Consider the following 24,447-nt stretch of genomic DNA (forward strand, 5'->3'; position numbering starts at 1 on the left):
TTCCAGTCCACTCAACTTTCAGGAACTTTAATCCCCTCAGGCTGAAATTTTCCATTCTTTGTGTCTGCCCACTGATTCATTTATTTGGGGGGGGTGAGTGCGGGGGCATGGGGATAGAGAAGAGAGGTAAGATTTTGCAGATTTCAGGAAATACAGTTTGGCTGTTTCCAAGGACAAGGAACTAGAAAACAGGCATACTTTTCCATACATAAAAATATTCCTGCAATTTTTATTGAGCAGCCCTATAGTTGAAAGGAATAAAGTTTCAGAAGATTAAATTTGTCACAGAAATAGCACACCACAGAGGAGATGCACGTTTTCCTTGTTCTATAGAAAATAAACGTGTTTTATAGTTAAACCTTAGAATAAGAGCAATTTTTCCCCCCATATGCAAAGTACACAGCTAAGGAAGTATTTATTGGGCATGCAACATCTGCCTTCTTAGTTGCCTAGTGAAAAGCATAGGGAAGCATATTGTTAGAGACATCAGTTTAAGAGCAGTTAGTGCAGGACTTATGACCTTGATGCCCTGCAGAATACCCAAAATTGAGGTAAAATTCTAATATTTCCTTGTTTCCATTCTGGTCCATTTCCTAGAGTTCAGTGAGTCAATATCTGCCATACATCAATATAAAAAGGATGATTTCATAAACTCTGGAAGGAGGCTCATGCTCTCCAAAGACTTCTGAACCTAACTAATTTAAAATAAGAAACAAGAATGGCATTTTACACCAGCTTCAGAATTGATGGACAACATTTACTCCAATAGCTTTTATCTGTGCTTTTGATGGGAGAATTTAACACACAGTGCAGCTCTCAGCTGTAGGTGTAAATGTCATCAATTATTGCTAGAAAAACTCAGAGCCCTGACCTTTAATCTTAAGCAAAGACAAAACTGCTTTCCAGAATACGTAGTTGTTAGATCAACTCATAGTTCTTGTCTTCACCTTTAAAACAATCTATTCTAGCATCTAGGATTTTCTTCTCAAATGTTATGTGCTTTTCATCCAAAGAATTCACAAATCACTTGAAAAACTAATTTTGATATAGTAATATAGCTTATGTGAAATACAAACATTTCTGGGGTTGACAACTGCACCCTAACACTTTGAGGAAATGGGAGATGCACGGGTGCAGAAGTAGGTGTAAAAGTATTGATACTAGAAATAACATGGAATAAAGAAATCTGGACCTCTGGACAATTGAGAATGAATTCCTTTCTGAAAGGAACATAAATTAGAGTGTTTGATTTTAAGTCTGTTTTGGTGAAGGTCTGTGTACTTTGGAAGCCAAGTACTCCAATTCCTCTTGTATGTTCTGGTTGCAGAATGTTTACCACTGTTTAACAGAGTTATTTTTGGCTCCGTTCTCTTAGATTCTAAACTATTATTTTCAACCTGCCAAGGTCAGAGCAAAATGTTCAAGTTTTTCCACAAACATGTCTTCATGATCGTGGGCGACGATGGCCTGGGAGACCAATAATGATGCAATAAGAATTACAGATTCTTTACCTCGTTTTATTTTGCAAGTTACCCAGACAATATGAAAAAATGGGAAAAAAGGCTGATGTACAGACATCCTTAAAGGAAAGAGAAGGTATGTATCTTTCACATCATTCACCGTCTATTTGAAAAGAATTATGATGGGGATTTTCAAAAGAGACTAGGGGAATTTGGTGCTCAAATCCCACTGAATTAAATGGAAACTGGCTGCCTAATTCCCTTGGGTTCCTTTGAAAATCCCAATCTAAAAATTTAGACATGTTTAAGTGAAAAAAAATCTGATCTCTTGCTTCTTGTTGTGCAATTATTTATTATTTTTACAAAAACATTTTTCAGTGCTTTATAAGGTGTAGGACCAGAGAGGGAAGAAATGAGAGAGAAGGCTTTAAAGAACAAAAAATCCCTTCATTATGAATCACTGTTGGTAGATAGACTCTTTGGGCTGTGGTACTAGTGGTAGGTAGACTCTTTGGGCTGTGTGAACCTAAGTTGCTTTCAGGTGCATTGTGACCAATAGGTCACACCCTGGTTACAGAAATGTAAATTGCCCTCTTCCGTCTCTTCTTCTATGAAGAATCAGCTTGGACAGTATTATGGAATCTGATGAAGGAAGTGACAAGGTCATAAATACACCTTGTTTCCCAGGAATAGTAGAAAATGAAGACCAAGACTAATCAGAAAGAGAAAGTTCTTGAGAACTACACAGTGTAAAAGAGGAAGGTAGAGCCATTTTTCGAGTAGCTACTGTTCCAAATCATGCTTCCTTTACAAATAGAGTGATCATGGATTATATCCTCTCTTTATAAGGGCTTCACATTCATGATGCTTTGAGTGTGATCGCAGATCTCTGACTCATGTCAATACTATTTTATATATATATATATATATATATATATATATATATATATATATATATATATATATATATATATATATATATGCAGAGAAGAAAGATTAGAGGGGAACTTATTAGTCTATTGACCTATAATACATTTTAAAATGACATTTCGAACACATGTGCCTTAAGAAGACCTGGTCAAGAATTTGAAGAAGAAAAAAGCTTGGTTTCCCTTTTAGGCTTAATTATGCCTTAGTTGATCATTTATATTATGAGTGGTTGAAAAGAATCTGTACTGACCTCTCGCTTGCAAAGTAGGAAAATTTTCACCTGGATACAGCCGGAAGAATTGTCCATTAGATCTCACCAGACAAGTTGTGTGAGTAAGTCTATATTTTCTGTTCAGAGGCTTATGTCTCATAAGAGAGCTGGACTGAGGAAACAGGTTACATTTTGATGAATTCCTGAAAGTTTTCTCCAAGGATATTTTCAAGAGTCTCCTTTGAAAATGACATAATTGTATTACTGCGTTCAGGAGCATCTTTGTTAGGGATGCTTATATTTCTTTTAGAGTTCCCTCCTCTTTTTCCAATATTTACTATTACCATTAGAATGGGCAATGGATCTGGGCACGATAAAAGAGCTCAGGTTAAGATTATTCAGTTCATTGAAACTTGTGGCTAGTTTGACTGTAAAATAAAAGTATGGGCTAAGATTTTCCAAAAGCGACTAGTGATTCTGAATAACTACCTTGAAATACCTTGAAAGGCTCTGATTTTCTCAAAGTGCCAAACCCCATTTCTCTGAAAATTAAGCCCTATTATGTGTTTTAAGCTGGATACTCAAATCACATTTTAAAATCCTGATCATAATTTTTTTTAAAGCCCAATAGTGTGGTAAATGAATATTTTTCAACAAAAATCTTGAGTGTATTTGTTCCATTTGAATACATTAAAGTCTTTCACAACCAACTGGTGGCCCTTGCAAGAGCCTGGAAGGATGGATCAATTTAGGTAGAAAGCAGCATTTCCATTTTGCAGTCAATTTAAACTAATTTAGTTCTCTCAAATTTGTGTTTTAATATTGGCTCATTTGAAAAGTGACATTAACTGTCATGTAGCAGTAAAACTTGACAATAATATAGAGCTTTGGTTTAAAATCTTCTTTGACTAAATAATGTGGATTTAGTCCTGATGACCTGCATGTTTCCCTTGGAAATGCATAGAAAGTTTGGGAGTAGGAATCATAGTTTTTCCCAGAAGATGGAAAAGACTGTAAAGAAAAGATGGAAAGTCACGACACTTTCTAACTCAAACATACCATTATTGTGTCCAAGGATACCTAGAAAAGAAATAGGGACATCTTCCAGAAGCAAAAAGGAAACTAGGAGAGCTGGGTAAAGCACTGGTGTTCAGAAACCTCTCTTTAATCTAAAAATAATTTATAGGCTCTCTGTAGTGATTTTAAAGCTATGCCACAGTGATAAGCACTCAGGGAGGAAAGTGCCACCTTTTACAGCAGGATTAGTGATGATATGGTCCATTGGTAGTAGGAGCTACTAGACAACCCTGCTGCACTGCTGGGGAGAATTCACCATCCACAGTAAAGTGGTGAGCTACGGCTTCTTGATTACAACTATTTAGATCACCCACTAACAGATTAGAGGTATAAACTAAACCACTCTGCCACCAGAATGAGAAAGACTTTAAATGGTAGGTGTGCCAAAACAATAGCCTGAGCAAAGCTCCTTTGACAGATACACTCTGAAATAGTTGTTAGGAAGTTATAAAGAAAGGGGAACAGGTTTCAGTTAGTGAAAAGCCAATTTATTTGGAGTCCCCAGCAGTTTGACAAAGGAACACTTAACACGCTGCATTGAAGTGCTGCTGTGAGCCTAAAGCTGCTTCCATACTAAGGCAGTGAAATAGGATCAGAGTCCAGAGCTGTGGCAGTCTACCTTAGGAGTTATTAGAATTTTAATTATTCATAAAGTTATTCCACTACTGTGAAATGAGCAGGCTAATCCAGCAGGGATGCCCAGACAAATGGATGCCTACACGTGACAAAGTTAAATTCCTATAGCGGGTCCTGTTAGCCACTGTTTGCTCGTAACACTCCTTAATTTGAAGAGAATTTCATAACTCATTCCATATTAAAAAGTGTAATTACTTTCATGTCCCATCCAGTTCTCCAGCCCTAAGAATTGTTTCATCATCTGTAAATTTCCATTAATTTAATTGGTTTACTCTTTTCAAATATTTGTTGAGTGTTTCAATGTAGATACAGGGTTGCTATAGTCTGGTGCATGCCAACAATCTTGTACAATAGGATGGAATCTATTTTACTATTTTCCCCTTGTAAACAGGAAAAGATTCTGAGATATAATGTTAGATTTCTCCTTTGAAACACTTACCAGTAACTACCATGCTGCTCATGTTAGAGTTCGGACTATTGAGTACACTGCCTGAAAGAAGTTCGTCAGATCCTCTCTAAAAAGAAAGAGACAGTAAGAGTTTTTTCCCCTCTATTTTTGTCATCTTTAATGTTGATACTAAAAATATCAGTTTGACAGGGCATATCCCTTCAGAGAGCTTTAAATGAAGTTACATAACCTATTAAGGTTTGGGAGATTCTCCCCTTTCAGAAAAGTGACAGTAAATAAAAAAATTAAAATCTAGATAATACAGTATATTTACATAGCATCTCTCAATTCAAATAATTCCATACACACAATCACTTCATCCACAGCTGAAATGCAATCTCTAGGGACCACAAGAGCTGTCCCACAAGAGCAGTACATAACTTCTGAAATATTTTAGAATAGGAAGTTATTAATATTTTATCCACTGAAACTAAATGGGGAATTCAGGCAAATACTGAAATTAGAATTTGACCAAAGTGCTAGGGCTAGTACTCCTATCAGAAACAGTTCAAAGCAGACTGTGATGTTTTGCACTTCTTTATAATACATAAAGGAACCCTAAAAAAAAAAATTTTTTTTTGGGTGGAGGATGGACTTCTTTTTGGTTTAAACTTCACAAAAATATGAAGAACATCGTCTATTCTTTCTTAGTCTTCTTTTTGGATGATTTCAATGTGGAACGCAGATATCAGAGGAGATTTGGTGTTGAATCCTTAAAGAGGGATCCTTTTCCCCCAAGCATTTGAGTTAAATAATAGGTGTTAAAAATAAGTCTGAAGCAGTCTAAATACTTAAAAATATATATTTCACTTCTCAGTGATCAGGTTTCATTTCCTTACAGGACAGAAAAAACACCCAGACGCCTAATGTAAAACAAGCAGGATTTTGTGTTTGTTTGTTTTAAATCTTTCAGGCCTTCCTCATAAGCCAAAATGAATTTAAAAGGACATAAACCTCCCCTCCTTTGCATGTCATCATTAAAAGGCTACTGGATTTTTTATGTCCAAAAGAGGTTAGGACCTCACTTTTGTGTCTTAATTCAAAGGTATCTCCAATAGTACCAATGCCCATTGGGTCATTACTAAAAACTATGAGTGCCAGCTACTGAATCACCAAATATTACTCTGCGTGAAATCTGTGTTTCCATTCTGAGTACTGACCACAAACCGCTTTACTTACAAAATCTTTATAATAATCAAGATGTTTCAGACTGTGCTGCCTTGAGACAGGTATTATCTACCTCTGTTTGAAAAGCATCCTGTATATTTTGGATAGTTCTTCGTTCTAAATAATAAATACATACTAAACTAATCTGAGAATATCACAATACTAAGTGGTATGCTTATACCAGGATGCATATAATCAAGCCCAAACTGTAATATTAGTGTATATATTATATATACACACATGCATGTGAATATGAAGAGAAATATCAAAATATAACACATTTTGAAGTATTCCATATCTAAGATCCATAACATACAAGCCATTCTGGTCACTAAGCTTATTCAGTTTTGAGCACTGGTTCTCAAAGTTATTTACACAGACTATTCCTGAATAATTTTAGTTTGCCTCACACCCTTGTTGATTCTAGATTCTGCTCTACACATTTTTGGGTTCAAATTGGCAACATGATTTGACTTTAAATTTAATAAAAGAAAACAGCAACGAGTCTTGGCACTGTCAAAGGAAATCATTTTTAATTAGATCAAAAGAATGAACTTAAAACAGACAAAACTGAAAGGCGACTCAGAGAAGATATGGAACCTTTCCATTATTCACTCTACAAGACTGTTCTTAAATACAAAGATGACTGAAATATAGAAGATGGAACTCATTGAAATGTTCGTTCTCTCTCTCTCTCTCTCTCTGAAGATCTAAATTTCTACCCCAATATTTACTAAGGATAGAATATCATAGTTTGACATCAAAATTATGGAAGTAAAATCATGGAAGACAGGATGCTTGAATTTAAAAAATATCTGCACTTCTGAGCCATCAGCCCACCAATATATTTCCACTGAGGAATTTTACCTGTTTGCAATGGACAAAAGTAACTAGTAATGGCAGCTATCATAAAAAACAAACAAACCTCAGTTATTACTACTACTAAATAGATTATACACAGTTTAAAAACAAAACAAAAACAAAAAAACCTATGGTAGTTCCTCAAAAAGAACCTGTAATATACTAGTACTTCAGTTTGCTTGTAAGACAGCCCTTCCACTGCATCCAAAGTGAATTCCCATGCTACCCACTGTACTGACATGGATATATTCAGATTCTGTTTTCATTGCTTCATTTGAGGGCAATTACTTGCTCATTCTCATGCCTGAACATAGACGACAACACAGGCCACATCTCTACCAGTGCTGGATCTAGGCACATGCAATTTTGAGTCTAGAAGGCTTTCAAGTCCCTTACTTCCCAAGATATTTTCTTTTTGTTTTGGAACGATGGATGCTATTTCAGACTTGGCAAACAACTCTTAAAATCATGTAATCCTGATCTGTCTTAAGTAAACGCCAGAACACTAACTCTACGTATTTACTCTACAAAGGGAAGAATGTACAGAACAAACTACCTGATGAACTACTATTTTACAACTTAAACATGGAGTTTATTAGACCCAGCCTCTTTTAAATGATCCTCACTCATGCCTTGAAATTCAGTTTTGTTCTTCCTATCTCATCCTGTACCCGTCAGTGCAGCCTTTCACCAGAGATGTGAAGAAAAATATTTAAAGTGTGGTTCTACCCAGAAAAGCAGCTGTATAAAAGTGACATTGTGGGATTCCTCATGCAGGACCAAATTTTCAAAAAAAAGATTCATCTGTCAACTTAAGCCTTCAATATGCGATTCCCAAAAGCAATCTACAAACTTCAGAAGCATAAATTGCTTCATGGACTGTAAATATGAAATATCAAAATTAAAAGAAGTGGAATGTAGGCAACGTGTAACTGTGTATAATATCACTGCACAACAAATACAATCAAATCTTTTAGTTCTTTCAAAAATTATAGGACAAAACTATAGGTAAGAAGGAAGAAAGTACAGTGACTAGCCAGTGTCTAGATCTTTGCTTTAAATATTGCAACTAATTTAGAACCCATATTATAAATAGTTTCAAAATGGTTTGTCCCAAGACACATTACTTTGAAAAAGCGTCTAATCTGAATGACAGAGGTTATGTTACATACCTTCCTAGTTTTATCAGGCCATTAGTGTCATCAAAATCCCCAGAAGTCTAACCACGAGTCAGGCTGGCAAAAAATCTATTGTCAACTATTTTTCCGACATCTCCAGAATAATATATTTTAACTCTAGTACAAATCTCTTTCCACATTTAAGAAGCAAAGAGTAGAAATAAGCAGCAAATTCTCAAACATTTTTTTTAAATCTATTACTGGACTTCATAAAACTTGGTAGCAATTAATTGCCTCATGAGGACCTGTCAAAAAATTTCTGGAAGTCTAAAAATATACAACCATAAGTTGTCTGCCCAATTTTTTATTAACTCTTAAGTAGAGAAAAACTTTTTGGAAGTCAATTATTGTACCTAACATAACAGATTTGTTTAGGTTAAAGAAGGCTTATTAAAAGCATCACTCAAATTTTCAGTCTCTTGTGACAATGGAAATAAACAAAACAAAGTGAATGGTGTTACTACAGTCAACAAATGAACAAAACTATCCCTCTCTTTCAAACTTAGTAGTAAAAGCCAACATTATCTACTATACTGTGATACAATTAGTATCAAAACAGTTTTTAATTACAATCTGGTGATGGGGATATAATAATTAAAAAATAAATTCTGTTAATTCTTGGGAGAGATTTTGATTTACCGATGATACATATCTATGTTAAGTAGAGCATAGGACACTTTTTTCTGTGATGAAAGAAAGGAGAAAAATGTTAAACGGTAGTTTTAGTTACATTGTACATTTACCACAGTTCGTCTCAGCCTAGGGGCATATGCCGAACCATGAGCATAACACCACTGTGAAACACTCAGGTATGCAATAAAAGACCCACAGCAGAGTCGCAGCTGGCCTGAGTCAATTGACCAGGCTCTGAGACTTGCTACCACAGGTTTTTTATTGAAGTGTAGATGTACCCTTAGCTTCTAACAGCATCTGCAAGCAACTGAAAACTAGTAGTATGATGGAGTAGCAGCAGCATTCAAAAAAAAAAAAAAAAAAGTTCAAAATAACCAGACTGCCATTCCAATAGCTAGAGTCATCCTTCTTCAGGGTTTCTAGCAAATCCAAACTATAAAAAGTGTCTTTAGGCATTAAAAAAAAAAAAAAAAATATTGCCTCCAGAGAGATGAAAATACTAAGAGTTTGAGTTAGTATATTGGGGGGGAAGGAGAGGGCACAGAAAAATAAGCACTCATTTACATATTTTAATTTGCATGAGCGATAGATATGAATTTCATTAATATTCCATTGTCACATGATGATTTTTTAGTGAAATACAGCATGCATATATTTTGTTTATGCTTATGTAGTGAAGAGGAAGTGCATTTATGAATAGACATCTTACCTTACACACTGACCTCAAACAGCAATATCCTCAATCTGCTCCAAAAATAACTAACAGAAGCCAACTCACTTCATACAGCAACATACTATCATTTGACCCCCCAAGGCCAGGGCCCCAGGAGTATGAGTTACATCTGTACACATTCTCATCCTACCTACTGTCCAAAAGAAATTCCATGCAGGTTCACAGGTATGCTACAACAATCCCCAGTTTCATCTCTGCCACATCACCATATAGACAAAAGACTTGTCTACACACAGTTTTTACTGATTTAAATACCGTTTAGTTAAATCAGGACAAGAACTGTGCATAGACCAGCCCAACAATTCTGTATTCCACCAACAATTGGTAACTCATTGCTGTAATTTGTTTTTAAATTCACTTGTCTTTCTGTAACTAATTGGACATTACATGAATACCTGTCTTCATTTGTCCTATAAGTCCTCTCCCTCTCTCACTTCTCACCAAAATTTCCTGTAAGGTGCACGGCTGCGCAGCAGCCTATTGAGCACCGCTCAGGCGCTCAAGGAACCTGCCTGGGGACCTGCTGCGGTCAGTGGAGGGGTGCCCCTTCCCCAGCCCCCAACCTGGTGCAGCTGGGGCACAAGACGCCCTTCCTCCATTCCCAACTCTGCTGAGGTGTAGCTTGGACCAGCCTCAAGCACGGCCAGAGTGACCTGGACCCAGCCACGGCTGGGAAGCTCAGACCTGCTGCGGCGGGGTGGCACAGTCAAAGCAGCCAGGCTCCAGCCAGGATGGCCCTCCCCAGTCCAGACCTGCTGGGGCCAGGGAATGGGATCCCATCCTGCAGCTCCAACCCCAGAGCTGCTGTGGCGGGGAGAGGTGCCTCCCCACCAGCCCAGGTGCTGCTGCTGCGAAGAGAAACCTGTGGGGGTCTTCTCTCCCCACCATAGCCCCTGAGCACCCTCCTGCACCTCAAGTCCCTCATCCTTGGCCCCACCCCAGAGCCCTCACCCCTTGTACCCCAATTCTCTGAGCCCCTCATCCCTGTCCTCACCCCAGAGCTCACAACTCCAGCCAGAGCCCTCACACCTCAAATCTCAGCCCCTCATCTCCAGAGCTTGCACCCCAACCCTCTGCCCCAGCCCAGAGCCCCCTCCCACACTCCAAACCCCTTGGCACCACCCTCACCACATGAATTTTGTTATGTGCTTCGATGCGAAGGTGATGTGTGACACATTACCTCCATATTGGAGCACATAACAAAATTCATTCCGCACATGGGTGGGAAAAATTAGAGGGAACACTGCTTTGCACCCCAGCAGACCTCAGATCCTTTACATCTCCTTCTCTCATATCTTCTCCATTTCAGCTCCCCGCAGAAGAGAATACCTCCTTCGATTATAACCAATCACATGTTAAAAAGCCACCTATATCTGTATAACAGAGTATAAAATGAGATTTTCAGAGCAATCTAGATTCAGATACATATTTCATTAAAATTAGATGCATCTGAATCGCACTTAGATTTTGGAAACTTAAACCACAATGTGCATATTTAAATATGTATATATACATATGCCTGAGGAAGGAGATGTGTCTTGCACTGTACCCTGCAGATCACTCAACCTGGACTCTATCAGACCAGAGAGAAGAGCTGCACAGTTATGGTAGCTACTACTGAGCAGTTCAGCTATATTGAGCAGTTGGACCAGATCCTGTGCACCACGTAAGACTAAATCACAAATTGCCTCTTTCCTTGTGAGTTCCAGAAGTAGCTGCCCCAGGAAGCAGTTATTAATGGGGACTAGAAATTTCTCTGCATTCCATCCTGAGGTGACATTTACCCAGTCAGTATGAGGAACCACAGCCAGTGGGAGCTGCAGGGTCGGTGTCTGCGGATGGGGCAGCGCACAGAGCCGCCTGCCAACACCTCTGCATAGGAGCCGGAAGGAGAAAGTCGTTGATTCCAAGAGCTGCTTGAGGTAAATGCCATCCAGAGCCTGAACCCTTGACCTCCTCCCAGGCCCCAACCCCCTGCCCTGGTCCCTCTCCCACCCTCCGAACCCCTCAGTCCCAACTCTGATCCCCCTCCTGCACCCCCAACCCCTCATCCCCAGCCCCATCCCAGAGTCTGCACCCCCAGCCAGAGTCTTCACCCCCTCCTGCACCCAACCCCAATTTCGTGAGCATTCATGGCCCACCATACAATTTCCATACACAGATGTGGCCCTCAGGCCAAAACGTTTGCCCACTCCTGAGCTAAAGCCACCACTGCCTGTGGAAAACAGTACCAGTATTCAGTGTCATTACACTATACTTCTAGATTCATGCAACCGAGTAATTCCTTCCTCATTTCCCCAAACTCCAGCAGGGGCAAAGGGGGTGGGACATACTCACTACAACGGGTGCTGGCATGGTGCACAAACAATCCCAAGCAGAACGGAGAATATAGTGCCTAAAACTTTAGGGGAGCAAATGGAGTGAGTTCTGCATCTTAAATTTTGCTTTCCATCGTGACTACACAGACTATGGTACATCCAAGTGTTTTATCTGCAGCTGCTACCACTGCGCCCTTCAGTGTAGTCTCCTCCACACCCATCGAGCGCCTCAGCCAGATAAGCAGGAGAAAGAAGAGGACTCAGGATGAGCAGCAAACAGGAAAAATTGCCTAGGAACCATCCAAGGTGAACTATGGTCAGTGCTCTTGAGGTAGATGCTGCATTAGTGGGGCTGTGTTGTGAGCTGGTGGGGTGAATATTTGAGTGTCTGTTTGCTGTGACCATTTGTTTGACTATGTTTGCCTAGTGCTAACTGCAGGGACTGCTTGACTGCATGCTTGTTTGTTCAAAAAAGTGTGACTTTGGAGAGCTTTGACTCAAGTGTGAACCAGGTGAGGCGTCAAGCCTAGGCAACTTGCTTTGAGCCAGCAGCCTTAAAAAAAGGCAGCAAGTTGCCAACCTAGTGAGCAGTGAACAGAGGAGAAGCAAACAGAGGAGTTTGCCTGTAAGTTCACCTAGGGAGAGAGCCCACAGATTTTTTGCCTTTCAGGCTTCTGGGAACAGTAAAATACCAGGAAGTAGAAAATGTAGAATCAAATGAAGTAAAAATCTTCAATAAATCCACATGTTCCACAGAATCTCTATGGATAGTAATCCCATGCTCTAATAGATCCCTACAGTTATATTCTTATTAATCAACCACCTGACCAGGACGGTGATAGTAACGATGAAATGCTAAGGGAGATTAGAGAGGCTATCAAAATAAAGAACTTAATAATAGTGGGGGATTTCAGTTATCCCCATATTGACTAGGTACATGTCACCTCAGGACAAAAAGAAAATACAAAATTTCTTGATACTTTAAATGACTGCTTCTCGGAGCAGCTGGTGCAGGAACCCACAAGAAGAGAGGCAATTCATGACCTAGTCCTCAGTGGAGTGCAGGATCTGGTCCAAGAGGTAACTATAACAGGACCGCTTGGAAATAGTGACCATAATATAACAACAATTAACATTCCTATGGTGGGAAGAACACCTCAGCAGCCCAACACTGTGCCATTTAATTTCGGAAAGAGGAACTATGCAAAAATGTGGAGGTTAGTTAAACAGAAATTAAAAAGGTACAGTGACTTGAGTGAAATCCCTGCAAGCTGCATGGACACTTTTCAAGGACACCATAATAGAGGCTCAACTTAAATGTATACCTCAAATTAAAAAACACAGTAAAAGAACTAAAAAAGAGCCACAGTGGCTTAATAACCATGTAAAAGAAGCAGTGAGAGATAAAAAGGCATCTTTTAAAAAGTGGAAATCAAATCCTACTGAGGTAAATAGAAAGGAGCATAAACACTTCCAAATTAAGTGTAAAAATGTAATTGGAAAAGCCAAAAAGGAGTTTGAAGAACAGCTAGCCAAAAACTCAAAAGGTAATAGCAAAATGTTTTTTAAGTACATCAGAAGCTGGAAGCCTGCTAAACAACCAGTGGGGACGATTGAGTTACAAAAGGAGCGCTTAAAGATGATAGTCATCGCAGAGAAACTAAATGAATTCTTTGCTTCAGTCTTCATAGCTGAAGATGTTAGGGAGATTCCCAAACCTGAGCCATCTTTTGTAGGTGACAAATCTGAGGAATCATCACAGATTGAAGTGTCACTAGAGGTGGTTTTGGAATTCATTGAGAAACTTAACAGTAACAAGTCACCGGGACCAGATGGCATTCACCCAAGAGTTCTGAAAGAACTCCAATGTGAAATTGCGGAACTATTAACTATGGTTTGTAACCTGTGCTTTAAATCAGCTACTGTACCCAATGACTGGAAGATAGCTAATGTAACACCAATATTTAAGAAGGGCTCTAGAGGTGATCCTGGAAATTACAGACCGGTAAATCTAACGTCCATATTGGGCAAATTAGTTGAAACTAAGAATAAAATTATCAGACACATAGAAGAACATAAATTGTTGTGCAAAAGTCGACATGGTTTCTGTAAAGGGAGATCATGTCTTACTAATCTATTAAAGTTTTTTGAGGGAGTCAACAAACATGTGGACAAGGGGGATCCAGTGGACATAGTGTACTTAGATTTCCAGAAAGCCTTTGACTAGGTCCGTCACCAAAGGCTCTTACGTAAATTAAGTTGTCATGGGATAAGAGGGAAGATCCTTTCATGGATTGAGAACTGGTTAAAAGACAGGGAACAAAGGGTAGGAATAAATGGTAAATTTTCAGAATGGAGAGCAGTAACTAGTGGTGGTCCCCAACGTCAGTCCTAGGACCAATCCTATTCACCTTATTCATAAATGATTTGGAGAAAGGGGTAAACGTGAGATTGCAAAGTTTGTTGACGATACTAAACTTGACTAGATCGTCAAGACCAAAGCAGACTGTGAAGAACTTCAAAAAGATCTCACAAAACTAAGTGATTGGGCAACAAAATGGCAAATGAAATTTAATGTGGATAAATGTAAAGTACGCACACTGAAAAAAATAACCCCAACTAAACATACAATATGATGGGGGCTAACTTAGTACAACTAATCAGTCAAGAGATCTTGGAGTTATCGTGGCTAGTTCTCTGAAGACGTCCATGCAGGAATCATTAAAAAAGGGATAAAGAATAAGACAGAGAATATCTTATTGCCCTTATATAAATCCATGGTACTCTCACATCTTGAATACTGTGTACAGATGTGGTCTCCTCATGTCAAAAAAGATATACTGGCATTAGAAAAGTTTCAGAGAAGGGCAACAAACGATTAGGGGTTTGGAATGGGTCCCATACGAGGACAGATTAAAGAGACTAGGATTTTTCAGCCTGGAAAAGAGGAGACTAAAGGGGAATACGATAGAGGTATATAAAATCATGAGTGGTGTGGAGAAAGTGAATATGGAAAAAAGTTATTTCCTTGTTCCCATAATATAAGAACTAGGTGCCACCAAATTAAATTAATGGGCAAAATGTTTAAAACAAATAAAAGGAAGTTTACCACACAGAGCACAGTCAACCTGTGGAACTCCTTGCCTGAGGAGGTGGTGAAGGCTAGGACTGTAACGGTTTAAAAGAGAAAGGATGGGTAAGGAATGATGTCCCTAGCCTCTGTTTGTCAGAAGGTGGAGATGGATGGCGGAGAGCAATCACTTGATCATTACCTGTTATGTTCTCTCCCTTTGGGGCACCTGGCATTGGCCACTGTCGGCAGACAGGATACTGGGCTGGATGGCCCTTTGGTTTGACTCAGTATGGCCATTCTTATGTTCAGGATGGATAAAAATCAATGATTTTTAAAAAAATGATTTTTTAATATTTAAATTGGATTTTTTGGCAAGATGCTTTTTGAGGAAAAAACCCATCTAAAAATAGTTTTAATTAAAATATCTTTGAGCTATAATGTATCTCCTCATAGAATAGGGATTATAAATTCTAATTCTATAGTATGAGACAATATATTCATGTAATTTTTAAAAAAAGTTTTGTAAATGAGTTCCAATAGTTCATGGATTAGGGACCCAATTTTATGAGGTTCCAGAGGCTTCTGTAGAAAGATTAACCTAAATAATCTATCTACCCAATGGGACTCAGTGCTCAGTCTAGAAGATACCATTAGAGATGCTTAGTTTTACAGTTCTCAAACTGTGGATTTATGTCACCAGAGATAACATGCTTGTTAACAGCAAAAATGTTTTAAAATAAATATATAGAGGTGAGAAACAACAGACCTCAACCCTATTGTCCCGCTGCAAATTTGTTTACATAGAGTCACTCCCTTACCTCTCTCTAGAGAGAGTGAAAACTTCCAAAAAGTTCAATGAATAGAAGATTGTTGGGGGCAGAATAGATCTGGACAGTAAGTCTGGAGATAAATGTGAGAAGGGAGGGACAGGCAGTAGAAACAAAAGTGAAACTGTATGAGCAGCACATTCCAGAAGTCTTGAGGTCTTTCTGAGTGTAGCCCTTGATTGATTTGAGATCTATCGTACCATTCTCTCACTAGAGGGGAAAACCTATAATGGCAGAAAGCTGTAAAGAGAGACCCAGTTTGGGAATATTTTAATGAAGTTCCTCTACCTGTGAGTAAGACAGGCATGCGTGCAAAATGCAAACAGTGCAACAAAGAAATGCAAGGCCTGTTTGCCCGAATGAAACAACATCATGAGAAGTGTTCCTTCTCAGGAAGAAGCTGTGTTCAAGATGATGAAAGGAACATGTCTGAACATGCAGGATCTTCAAGTTGGTAAACTTTTTTATTTCATACTTCTTTTTTTAAGGACTGCTTGTCTTCCTTCTGGACTATTCTTGAATTCTCATGTTTGAGCAAAAAATATAGTTGTTACTCTATGGTAACCATTTCAGATGCAGTTGTGATAAAAAAAAAAGCTGAAATAGGCAGAACTTCCTTTTACAATTTCACCTTTAAAGTAGTACTGAGTGTCATGAATGCAATGAGTAATACCAAATGAGCAGTATGGTAATAATGATTAAATAACTGCATTCACTTATTTTGTTTACGAGAATCCATCCTCAACATACAGGTTTCTGAAAACTATCCACCTTCAAGATCACCATCATTTTCTATAGTTTCAGAGTTATCTGCCAATGATAGTGTTTCAGTCAAATCATGTAATTCACATAGCCACTGTATATCACCCATAGCAAAAAAACAAACAAACAAAAAAAACACACCACACACACAACCGCCATCATCCAGAAACAACCACAGATAAGTTTGTGATAAGAACTAGCAGATTACAATAAGAGGTAACTGATGAAAAAAATCGCCCGGTTTGTTTCTACAACAAACTCTCTTTCCGCATGATTGAGAACCCACACTTCATTAACATGGTTTATTCATTAAAGACCAGGATACAGTCCACCCAACAGAGTAGATGTTGCAGGCAAATTGCTGGATAAAATGTATTGAAGAGAAATTGAGCAGTAGGGAAAAGGTCTAGAGAGTAAAACTGTTAACCCGAGTCTTGATGGGTGGACCCATGTCCACAATGATCCTGTTGTACATGCTTGTGTGACAACAGAAGAAGGGAATGTCTTCCTTACAGAAACAATTAATCCATCAGGAAATACACGCACAGCAGAATACTTACAAGAAGTAGCAGTAAATGCTATAACAAGCTGTGGAAAAAAAAATTCAATTGTCTAGTATGCAGCTTGGTCACAGACAATGCTGCAGATGTATCCAACATGAGAAGAAATTATTTAGAGGAGAGTCCCAAGCTAACAACATACGGTTGCAGTGCTCATTTGATGCACCTCCTAGCCAAAGACCTTCAGTGTTTCAGAAATAAAAGCTAAATAAAATAAATAAATAAATAAATAAAAGTTGTTGAAATTGCAAAATACTTCCATAACAACCACTTTGCAGCAGCTGTTCTGAAAAAAGTGGGAGGAATCAACCTAATTCTCCCACAAGATGTGCGATGGAACTCAGTAGTGGAATGTTTTGAATACTATATCAACAACGGGCCTAATCGGATGACAGTTAGTGCCATCTATTTTTTCACTATTTTGTTCACAGTCACAGCCAAAGTTGCCAACACTGGGCTTAATAGAAATGTTGAACACATGCGGAGTACCCTGAAGCCTATTTCTGTAGCTTTGAACAAAATGCAGGGAAATAGCTGTTTTATTGCCAATGCTGTTGAAATTTGGAAGGAACTGAGTGAGAAACATGCAATGACAGAGTTAAATTACAAGCATTTACAAGCACTATCTCCAGATCATTTTCTTGCAAATATTCTCAATACCAGGGTCAAAAATTCATATGCTTGTTTTGTTAAAATGTTATATTTTTGTTGTTTTAGTTAAATAAAAATTTAAAATGTCTGTCTGCTGATGTTCTCCTCCCAATACAGCATGGCAAGAAAATCCTCCAAATATTAACCTGTTGAATTGAAGATCGATATTTATGAAGTCACTGAGAGGTGAACTGCTTCAATTACCTTTGGTAATTGAAATAACCAAACAATCATTTATTTTTTGATATCGCTGTAAAACTAATCTGAAAAATTTTCAAAATAAATCACTTTAAAAATGTATAGCATTTTTCTAAATCTAAATCTGAAGCCTACATCTATCTCTGAGTTGTGAAGACTATGTAGTAAGGTTATAACAACCAACAAGAGTGCACTTTTATGTAGAAATCCATGATTAAATAGAGTCTTCCTGACTAGTGATTTAAATCAAATCCACCCCGCTAAATACATCATCTGAAGAGGCTCTTGGTACATTACAAGGAAAAAAATATATGGGTCATGAGAGATCAGCTGCAAAGAATGTGTCATATTTGTCTTTCTCCCGGAGGAAAGAAGCGACTTCCATCTGCACAAAGTGCAAGCTGGTCTCCATACTGCAAGAAAAGGTTAAAGAACTGAAAGCCAAAGTATTGACCCTGCATTGCACTGGGAGGAAGAAAAAAAAAAAAAAAAAAAAGACTTCCTGGAAAGAAGTCAAGATTTGATACTGTAAGCACAGTATGCCCAAGAATCTGAGACAGCAGTGCGGGGGGACTGAAGAACAGGGAAGAAAACTGTCAGTGTGTGACCTCCAGAAGAAGAATGAGAGCCAGTATACTCCCAACACATATAGAGGCAAAACAACTGCTTTTAGGCTCTCTGCACAGGTTGAGAATGCCTTGGAAGAGTCATCTAAGGGAAGGCTCTAGGGGACCCCGTTGACCAGAAGGCATGGGATGCATTGCCATAGGGACGGGACTTCCATGACCACCAACCCCAAGAGGAGGAGAAGGGTTGGGGTGGTCAGGGACTCCCTCCTAAGTGGGAGAGGGATCTATCTGCCGTCTGGGACCAGGAATCCTGAGAAGCGTGCTGCTTGCCTGGAACTAGAATTCAGGACATGACAGAGAGTCTTCCGAGATTCATCAAGCCCTTGGACCTCTACCCCTTCCCACTTATCCACATGGGCAACAACGATACTGCCAAGAATGACCTTGAGTGGATCACTACATGACTCTAGGAAGAAGGATAAAAGAGTCTGGGATGCAAGTGGTGTTCTCATCCATCCTCCCTCCTGAAGAAAAAGGCCTGGGCAGGGACCATCAAATTGTGAATATAAAACCATGGCTATGCACGGTAATGGTGAGAATGTTTTCGCTTCTTTGACAGCGAGCTGATGTTCCAGGAAAGAGAATTACTGTACTGGGATGAACTCCATCTACCAAACATTGAGAAGAGCATCTTTGGACATTCTCTGGCTAACCCAGTAAGGAGAGCTTGAAACTAGGTCCGATGACAAAAAACTGGACAATTCACACCTAAGCTCAAGTAATGAAGTCAAGAGAAAGGGGCTACATTCTGGAGAAGGGACTAGAAACCACAACTGCATTAAGGAGGCAAAAAGAAAAGCAACAGGACAGTCTTCAAAATATCTTCAACGTCTGTATACCAATCCAAGGAGTATGGGGAATAAGCAGGATGAACTGCAAGTCACGGTATATGTAGAAAATTATGACTTAATTGGCATTACAGAGACTTTGTGGGACAACTCCCATGACTGGTGTACTAGCACTGAGGGATATAGCTTGTCCCGGAAGGATAGGAATAGGAAAATGGAGGTGGTTTTGCACTGTACGTCAAGAATGTATATAAACTTGCTTTAAGGTCCAAAAGGAAGTGCGCTGCAGACCTACTGAGAGTCTCTGGGTGAGGATAGAAAAGGAAAAGAACAATAGCGATGTTATGGTGGGGGTTTATTATAGACAACCAAATCAAGAGAAGGAAGTGGACGAGGCATCCTACAAGCAGGAAACAAGATCAGCTGAGATGAGCTAGTATTAATGGAGGATTTCAACTTTCCTGATATCTGTTAGAAAACAATTACAGCAAAACACAGTATGTCCTGCACGTTTTTAGCATGTGTAGGGAACAACTTTCTGATTTGAAAAAGTTAAAGAAACAAGAAGGAAGTCATCCATTTTGGATCTCGTGTTGATCAACAGGGATGAATCAGTTGCGAACATGAAGGTAGTCAGGAATAAGGAAGGAAGCGATCAGGATTTCATAGAATTCAAGATCCTAAGGAAAGGAGGACATGAGAACAGCAAAACAAGGGCACTGGATTTCAGAAAGGCAGATTTCATCCAACTCAGAGAAATGATAGTCAAGGTGCCATGGAAAGACCAATTAGGAAGAAAAGAAGTCAAAGGGGGCTGACAATTCCTACAAAATATTAGCAGTTCAATATCAAGTTATTCCTATGCAGAGGAAAGATAAGAGCCACAGGAGGCCAACATGGCCACATCAGGAACCTTTTAGCTATGGAAAAACCAAAAGGGATACATACAGGAAATGGAAGGAGGGGCATGTCACCAAGGAAGCATACATGGGAATAGCGCAAGCAAACAGGGACAAAATCAGGAAAGCCAAGGCACAGAGTGAGTTACAGCTGGCAAGAAATGAGAGAGATAACAAGAAGGAGCTCTACAGATAAGTCACACAACAAAAGAAAGATCATGAAAGGTGTGGGCTCACTGCTCAATGGAGGTGGTGAGCTGGTAACAGAAGATTACAGGAAGGCAGAGCTGCTCAATGCCTACTTTGTTTCAGTCTTCTCACAATAACTTTGTTCGTTGTTCATTCATGTTATCATTGCCAATAAACGGGAAGGGATGCAGATAAGGATAAATAAACAATATGTCAGATCTTCTGACTAATTTGAATGAACGCAAGTCAGCAGGGCCTGATGCTGTTCAGTTCAGGATGCTGAAGAAATCTCAAAGCCACTGACAAAATCTGCAAACTCATGGATGACAGGAGAGGGGCTAACAAAGTGCCCATCTTTAAAAAGTGGGGGGGGGGGAGAGAAGGAGGAGCTGGGGAACTATAGATCAGTCAGCCTGACCTCAATACCTGGAAAGCTACTAGAGCAATGTATAAAACATTTAATTTGTATAGCCCTGCGTGGATACAAAAAGATGCATCTGCATCTGATTTGCAAAAATTGTCCGTGGATAGCTGGAGACTTGCAGGGCTCTAAACAGCTCCACAGGGTCACTGTGCAGCAATGACACAGGACTGTGTCAAGCCCACAACTGCCCACCCCAGCACCACTTCTCCCCAGAGACCTCCTACCCTGCCACCTGTTCTGCCCCTGCCGTACCTGCTATGGGCAGGGAGGCTACAATTCTATGTAGTGCCGCCCTCCCCGTGGGGGGGGGGGGAGACTTGGAGACCCTCACACAGTTGCAGAGGCTCTAATGCACACAGCTATAGCCGCCTGCTCATTTAAAGAACAACCACACCTTCAAAATGGCACTTGGCTCACGGCTCACTCCCTTCTGGGAGTTGCAGTTTACCTCCTCTTTCCAAGCAAGCTGGCTACAACAACTCCCAGAATGCCCAGCCTGCTGCTGCATGATTCAGAGAGCCAAGCTGGAGCCTGCAGGCTGGGTGACAGCCGCTCCATTCGGGTGAGTGTGTGCTGCAGAGCCCTGTGCAGATAAAAAAATTTGTATCTGCATCCAAGCTGTGATGCGCAAAAATGGTCTGCTGATATCCATGGATACAAAGCAGACAGACATAAATTTGAGGGGCTCTATTAATTTGTAGATACCTGGAAGATGAAGGGGTAATCACTAGCAGCCAACATGAATTTACTAAGAACAAATCATGCCAAACTAATTTGATTTCCTTCTTTTACAGGGTAACTGGTTAGGTGGAGAGGAGGAATGCAGTGGACATAATATACGTGGACTTTAGCAAGGCTTTTGACACAGTTCCACATAACTTTCTGGTAAGTAAGCTGGAGAAATACATACTCAGTGAAACTACCATTAAGCAGAAACATAATTGGTTAAATGACCTGGATGTAGGAATAAAGGGCATACTGATCAAATTTGCAGATGACACAAAGCTGGGAGCGGGAGGGTTGCAAACACTTTGGAAGATAGAGCTAAAATTCAAAGGGATCTTAATAAATTGGAGAACTGGGCTATAAACAACAACATTAAATTCAACAAAGCCAAATGTAAGGTGCTATACTTCGGGAAGAAAAACTAAATGCACAAATACAGAATGGGGGATAACTGGCTTGGCAGCAACACTGCTGAAAAGGATCTGGGAGTTGTGGTGGATCACAGCCTCAATATGAATCAACAGTATGATGCTGTTGCAAAAAAAAAAAAGCAAATGCAATTTTAGGTTAGTACTCCATAGTACTGAGTACTCCATACTCAGCTGGAGTACTGTGTCCAATTTTGGTCACCAATGTATAGAAAGGATGTGGAGAAACTGGAAAGATCCAGAGACACATGATAAAGATATATCAAAGATGATCAAAGGGCTGGAAAGCAAACCATATGAGCAAAGGCTGAAGGAACTGGGTACGTTTAGCTTGGAAAAGATGAGGCTGAGGTGGGGGGAGGGGGACATGAGAGTATTCTTCAAATATATGAAAGGCTGCCGTAAAAAAGATAAGAGAAAAACTGTTCTCTCCTGTCAAAGAGGGCAGGACAAGAGGCAATGGGTTCAAATTACAGCACAGCAGATGTAGATTAAATCTCAGGAAAAATTTTCTAACTGTAAGAACAGTAGGACAATGGAACAGACTGCCTACGGAGCTCATGAAAGCTCCTTCACTGGAGGTTTTCAAAAGGAGATTGGATAGCCACCTGTCTTGGATAGTTTAGACTCAACAAATCCTGTATCTTGGCAGCAGACTAGACTAGATGACCTTGTGAGCCCCTTCTAACCTTATGATCTATGATTCTATGACATGTTCAATGAGATCCTGCAAGCCCGCTGCATTGGACCATGAGCACAGGACCTGGAGAATGAACATTGCAGATAGTCTAGAGAAGGAAAGAGTGGTAAAGGAGAAAGGCCCAGGAGTCCCAGCAGGAAAAAGGAGACGGAGATGTACCAGGACATAATAGGGCTTCTCAGGCAGCAAACACAGATCCTACAGACTCTGGTGGATCTGCGAAATCAACAACCCCAAGTTCGCCTCCCTCTGCAGCCCACTGAAAACTCAATATTGGGATCTCCCTATACCCCTCCCTTTCTCCCCCACCAACATTCCACATGGCATCAAAGATCAATGTACTCTCCATACCACTCTGCCCTGGGAGTCATTAAAGACAACACAGCTTCATATACACAGACTTATAAAAGCCATGACAGATACATGGGGTAGCTGAAATGGACATCAATGTTCTTTCCTCTTCAAAAGTTCTGTTCTATTAATTTAAAAAAATGTATTAAATTTTCAATGTATGTGTTTTAAAATTGCAGGGGTTCTTTTGCACTGATTTTATTACATAATACAAGTTTATTATTTGGAACATAATTCATCTTTATTAATTCACAACATATGCTGCTGAATGCTCAGCAGTTCAGAAAGTAACCAATTACCTGTTACTGCACTGTATCATACAACTCAGAGGATCAGTCACAAACCAAAATAATAGGTGAGCTGACATTATTATATTCCTACATGTACAGTAATCACCACACAATTCCTACCAGACCACAAAAGAGCAGGGCCAGATAGAGCATACAACACCCCCACACATTACTTCACGCACGGTTAAAATTGCCTTTCAAAGCCTCCCTGAGCTGTATAGCTCCATGTTTACCTCTTCTAATAGCCCTGTTCAAATTCAGCAGACAGCCACTCCACCTCTGCCCTCCATCCCGGCAGAAACTTTTCCCCTTTTGCTTCACACATATTATGCAGCAAGCAGCTACAAACATTGGGATATTTTTCTCCCTGAGGTCCAATCTTGTGAGTAGGCAACACCAGCGACCCTTCAAATGAGCAACCGTACAGTCAACTGCCACTCGATACCTGCTGAGCCAGTAGCTGAATCGTTCCTTGGTGCTGTCGAGGTGACCAGTCTATGGCTTCATGAGCCAGGGGAGCAAGGGGTGGCATTTCAATATTGCCAGTGGCAATCTGTCAGTAAGGGAAAAGAATCCATCCGTGTAGCTTTCTGAACAGTCCTCTGTTCTCAAAGATGTAAGTGTCATGCACCTTCCCGGACCCAACACTGATGTCGGTGAAGCGTCCCGAGTGATCCACCTATGATTTCATAACCATAGAAAAGCAGCCCTTTCTATTGATGTACTCAGTACATGGTCTGGTGCCAAAACAGGGATATGCATGCCATCTATTGTTCCACCAAAGTTCAGGAACCTCACAGTTGCAAAGCCATCCAGTATGTCCTGCAAATTGCAAAGTCACAATCCTGCACAGCATGAGGCATTTAAAGGCTCTGTACACTCGCATGACAACAACCCCCACGGTGGATTTCCTGACTCCAAATTGTTTTCAGACAAGTAACAATCTGGTGTCCCAAGTTTCTACACTTGTGAGCACCACTCACTTCTCCACTGTCAGTGCAGGTCTCATTTTGGTGTCCTGTGCTGAAGGGCTGGGGTAAGCTCCCTACACAGATCCAGGCACATAGCCTTGTACATCCAAAAGTTCTGCAGCCACTGCTCATCATCCCAAACTTGCATTACGATGCGATCCCACCAGTCAGTCAGTGCTTGTTTCTCAGGTCCAGAAGCGGTGCATCTGTTCCATGCATACCGCCAACAATATTCCATTGATTCCATTGATTGTCCCATGACAATCTGTCCTTCAAGGAATTGTTATGCCCCCCCACACCCACCTTCAGGTCTTCTTGCGGCTATGCAA

The 24,447-nt window shown here is 40.0% G+C and overlaps 1 protein-coding gene across 6 annotated transcripts in view; it reads right to left on the bottom strand.

Moving 5' to 3' along the window:
* The window catches only part of PTBP2 (polypyrimidine tract binding protein 2), an 89,311-nt gene that overhangs the window by 59,023 nt on the left and 5,841 nt on the right, over window positions 1–24,447 (bottom strand). For 5 of the 6 annotated variants that reach the window (XM_038412561.2, XM_038412559.2, XM_038412562.2 and 2 more), the window contains one exon: window positions 4,754–4,829. The exons of the other annotated variant lie outside the window; for it this stretch is intronic. In XM_038412561.2, coding sequence (XP_038268489.1) covers window positions 4,754–4,829 — 76 coding nt within the window. The remainder of the gene's footprint in view (window positions 1–4,753; window positions 4,830–24,447) is intronic. 6 annotated transcript variants of the gene reach the window in all.

The sequence above is a fragment of the Dermochelys coriacea genome, chromosome 8, assembly GCF_009764565.3.
Source record: "Dermochelys coriacea isolate rDerCor1 chromosome 8, rDerCor1.pri.v4, whole genome shotgun sequence".
NCBI lineage: Eukaryota > Metazoa > Chordata > Testudines > Dermochelyidae > Dermochelys > Dermochelys coriacea.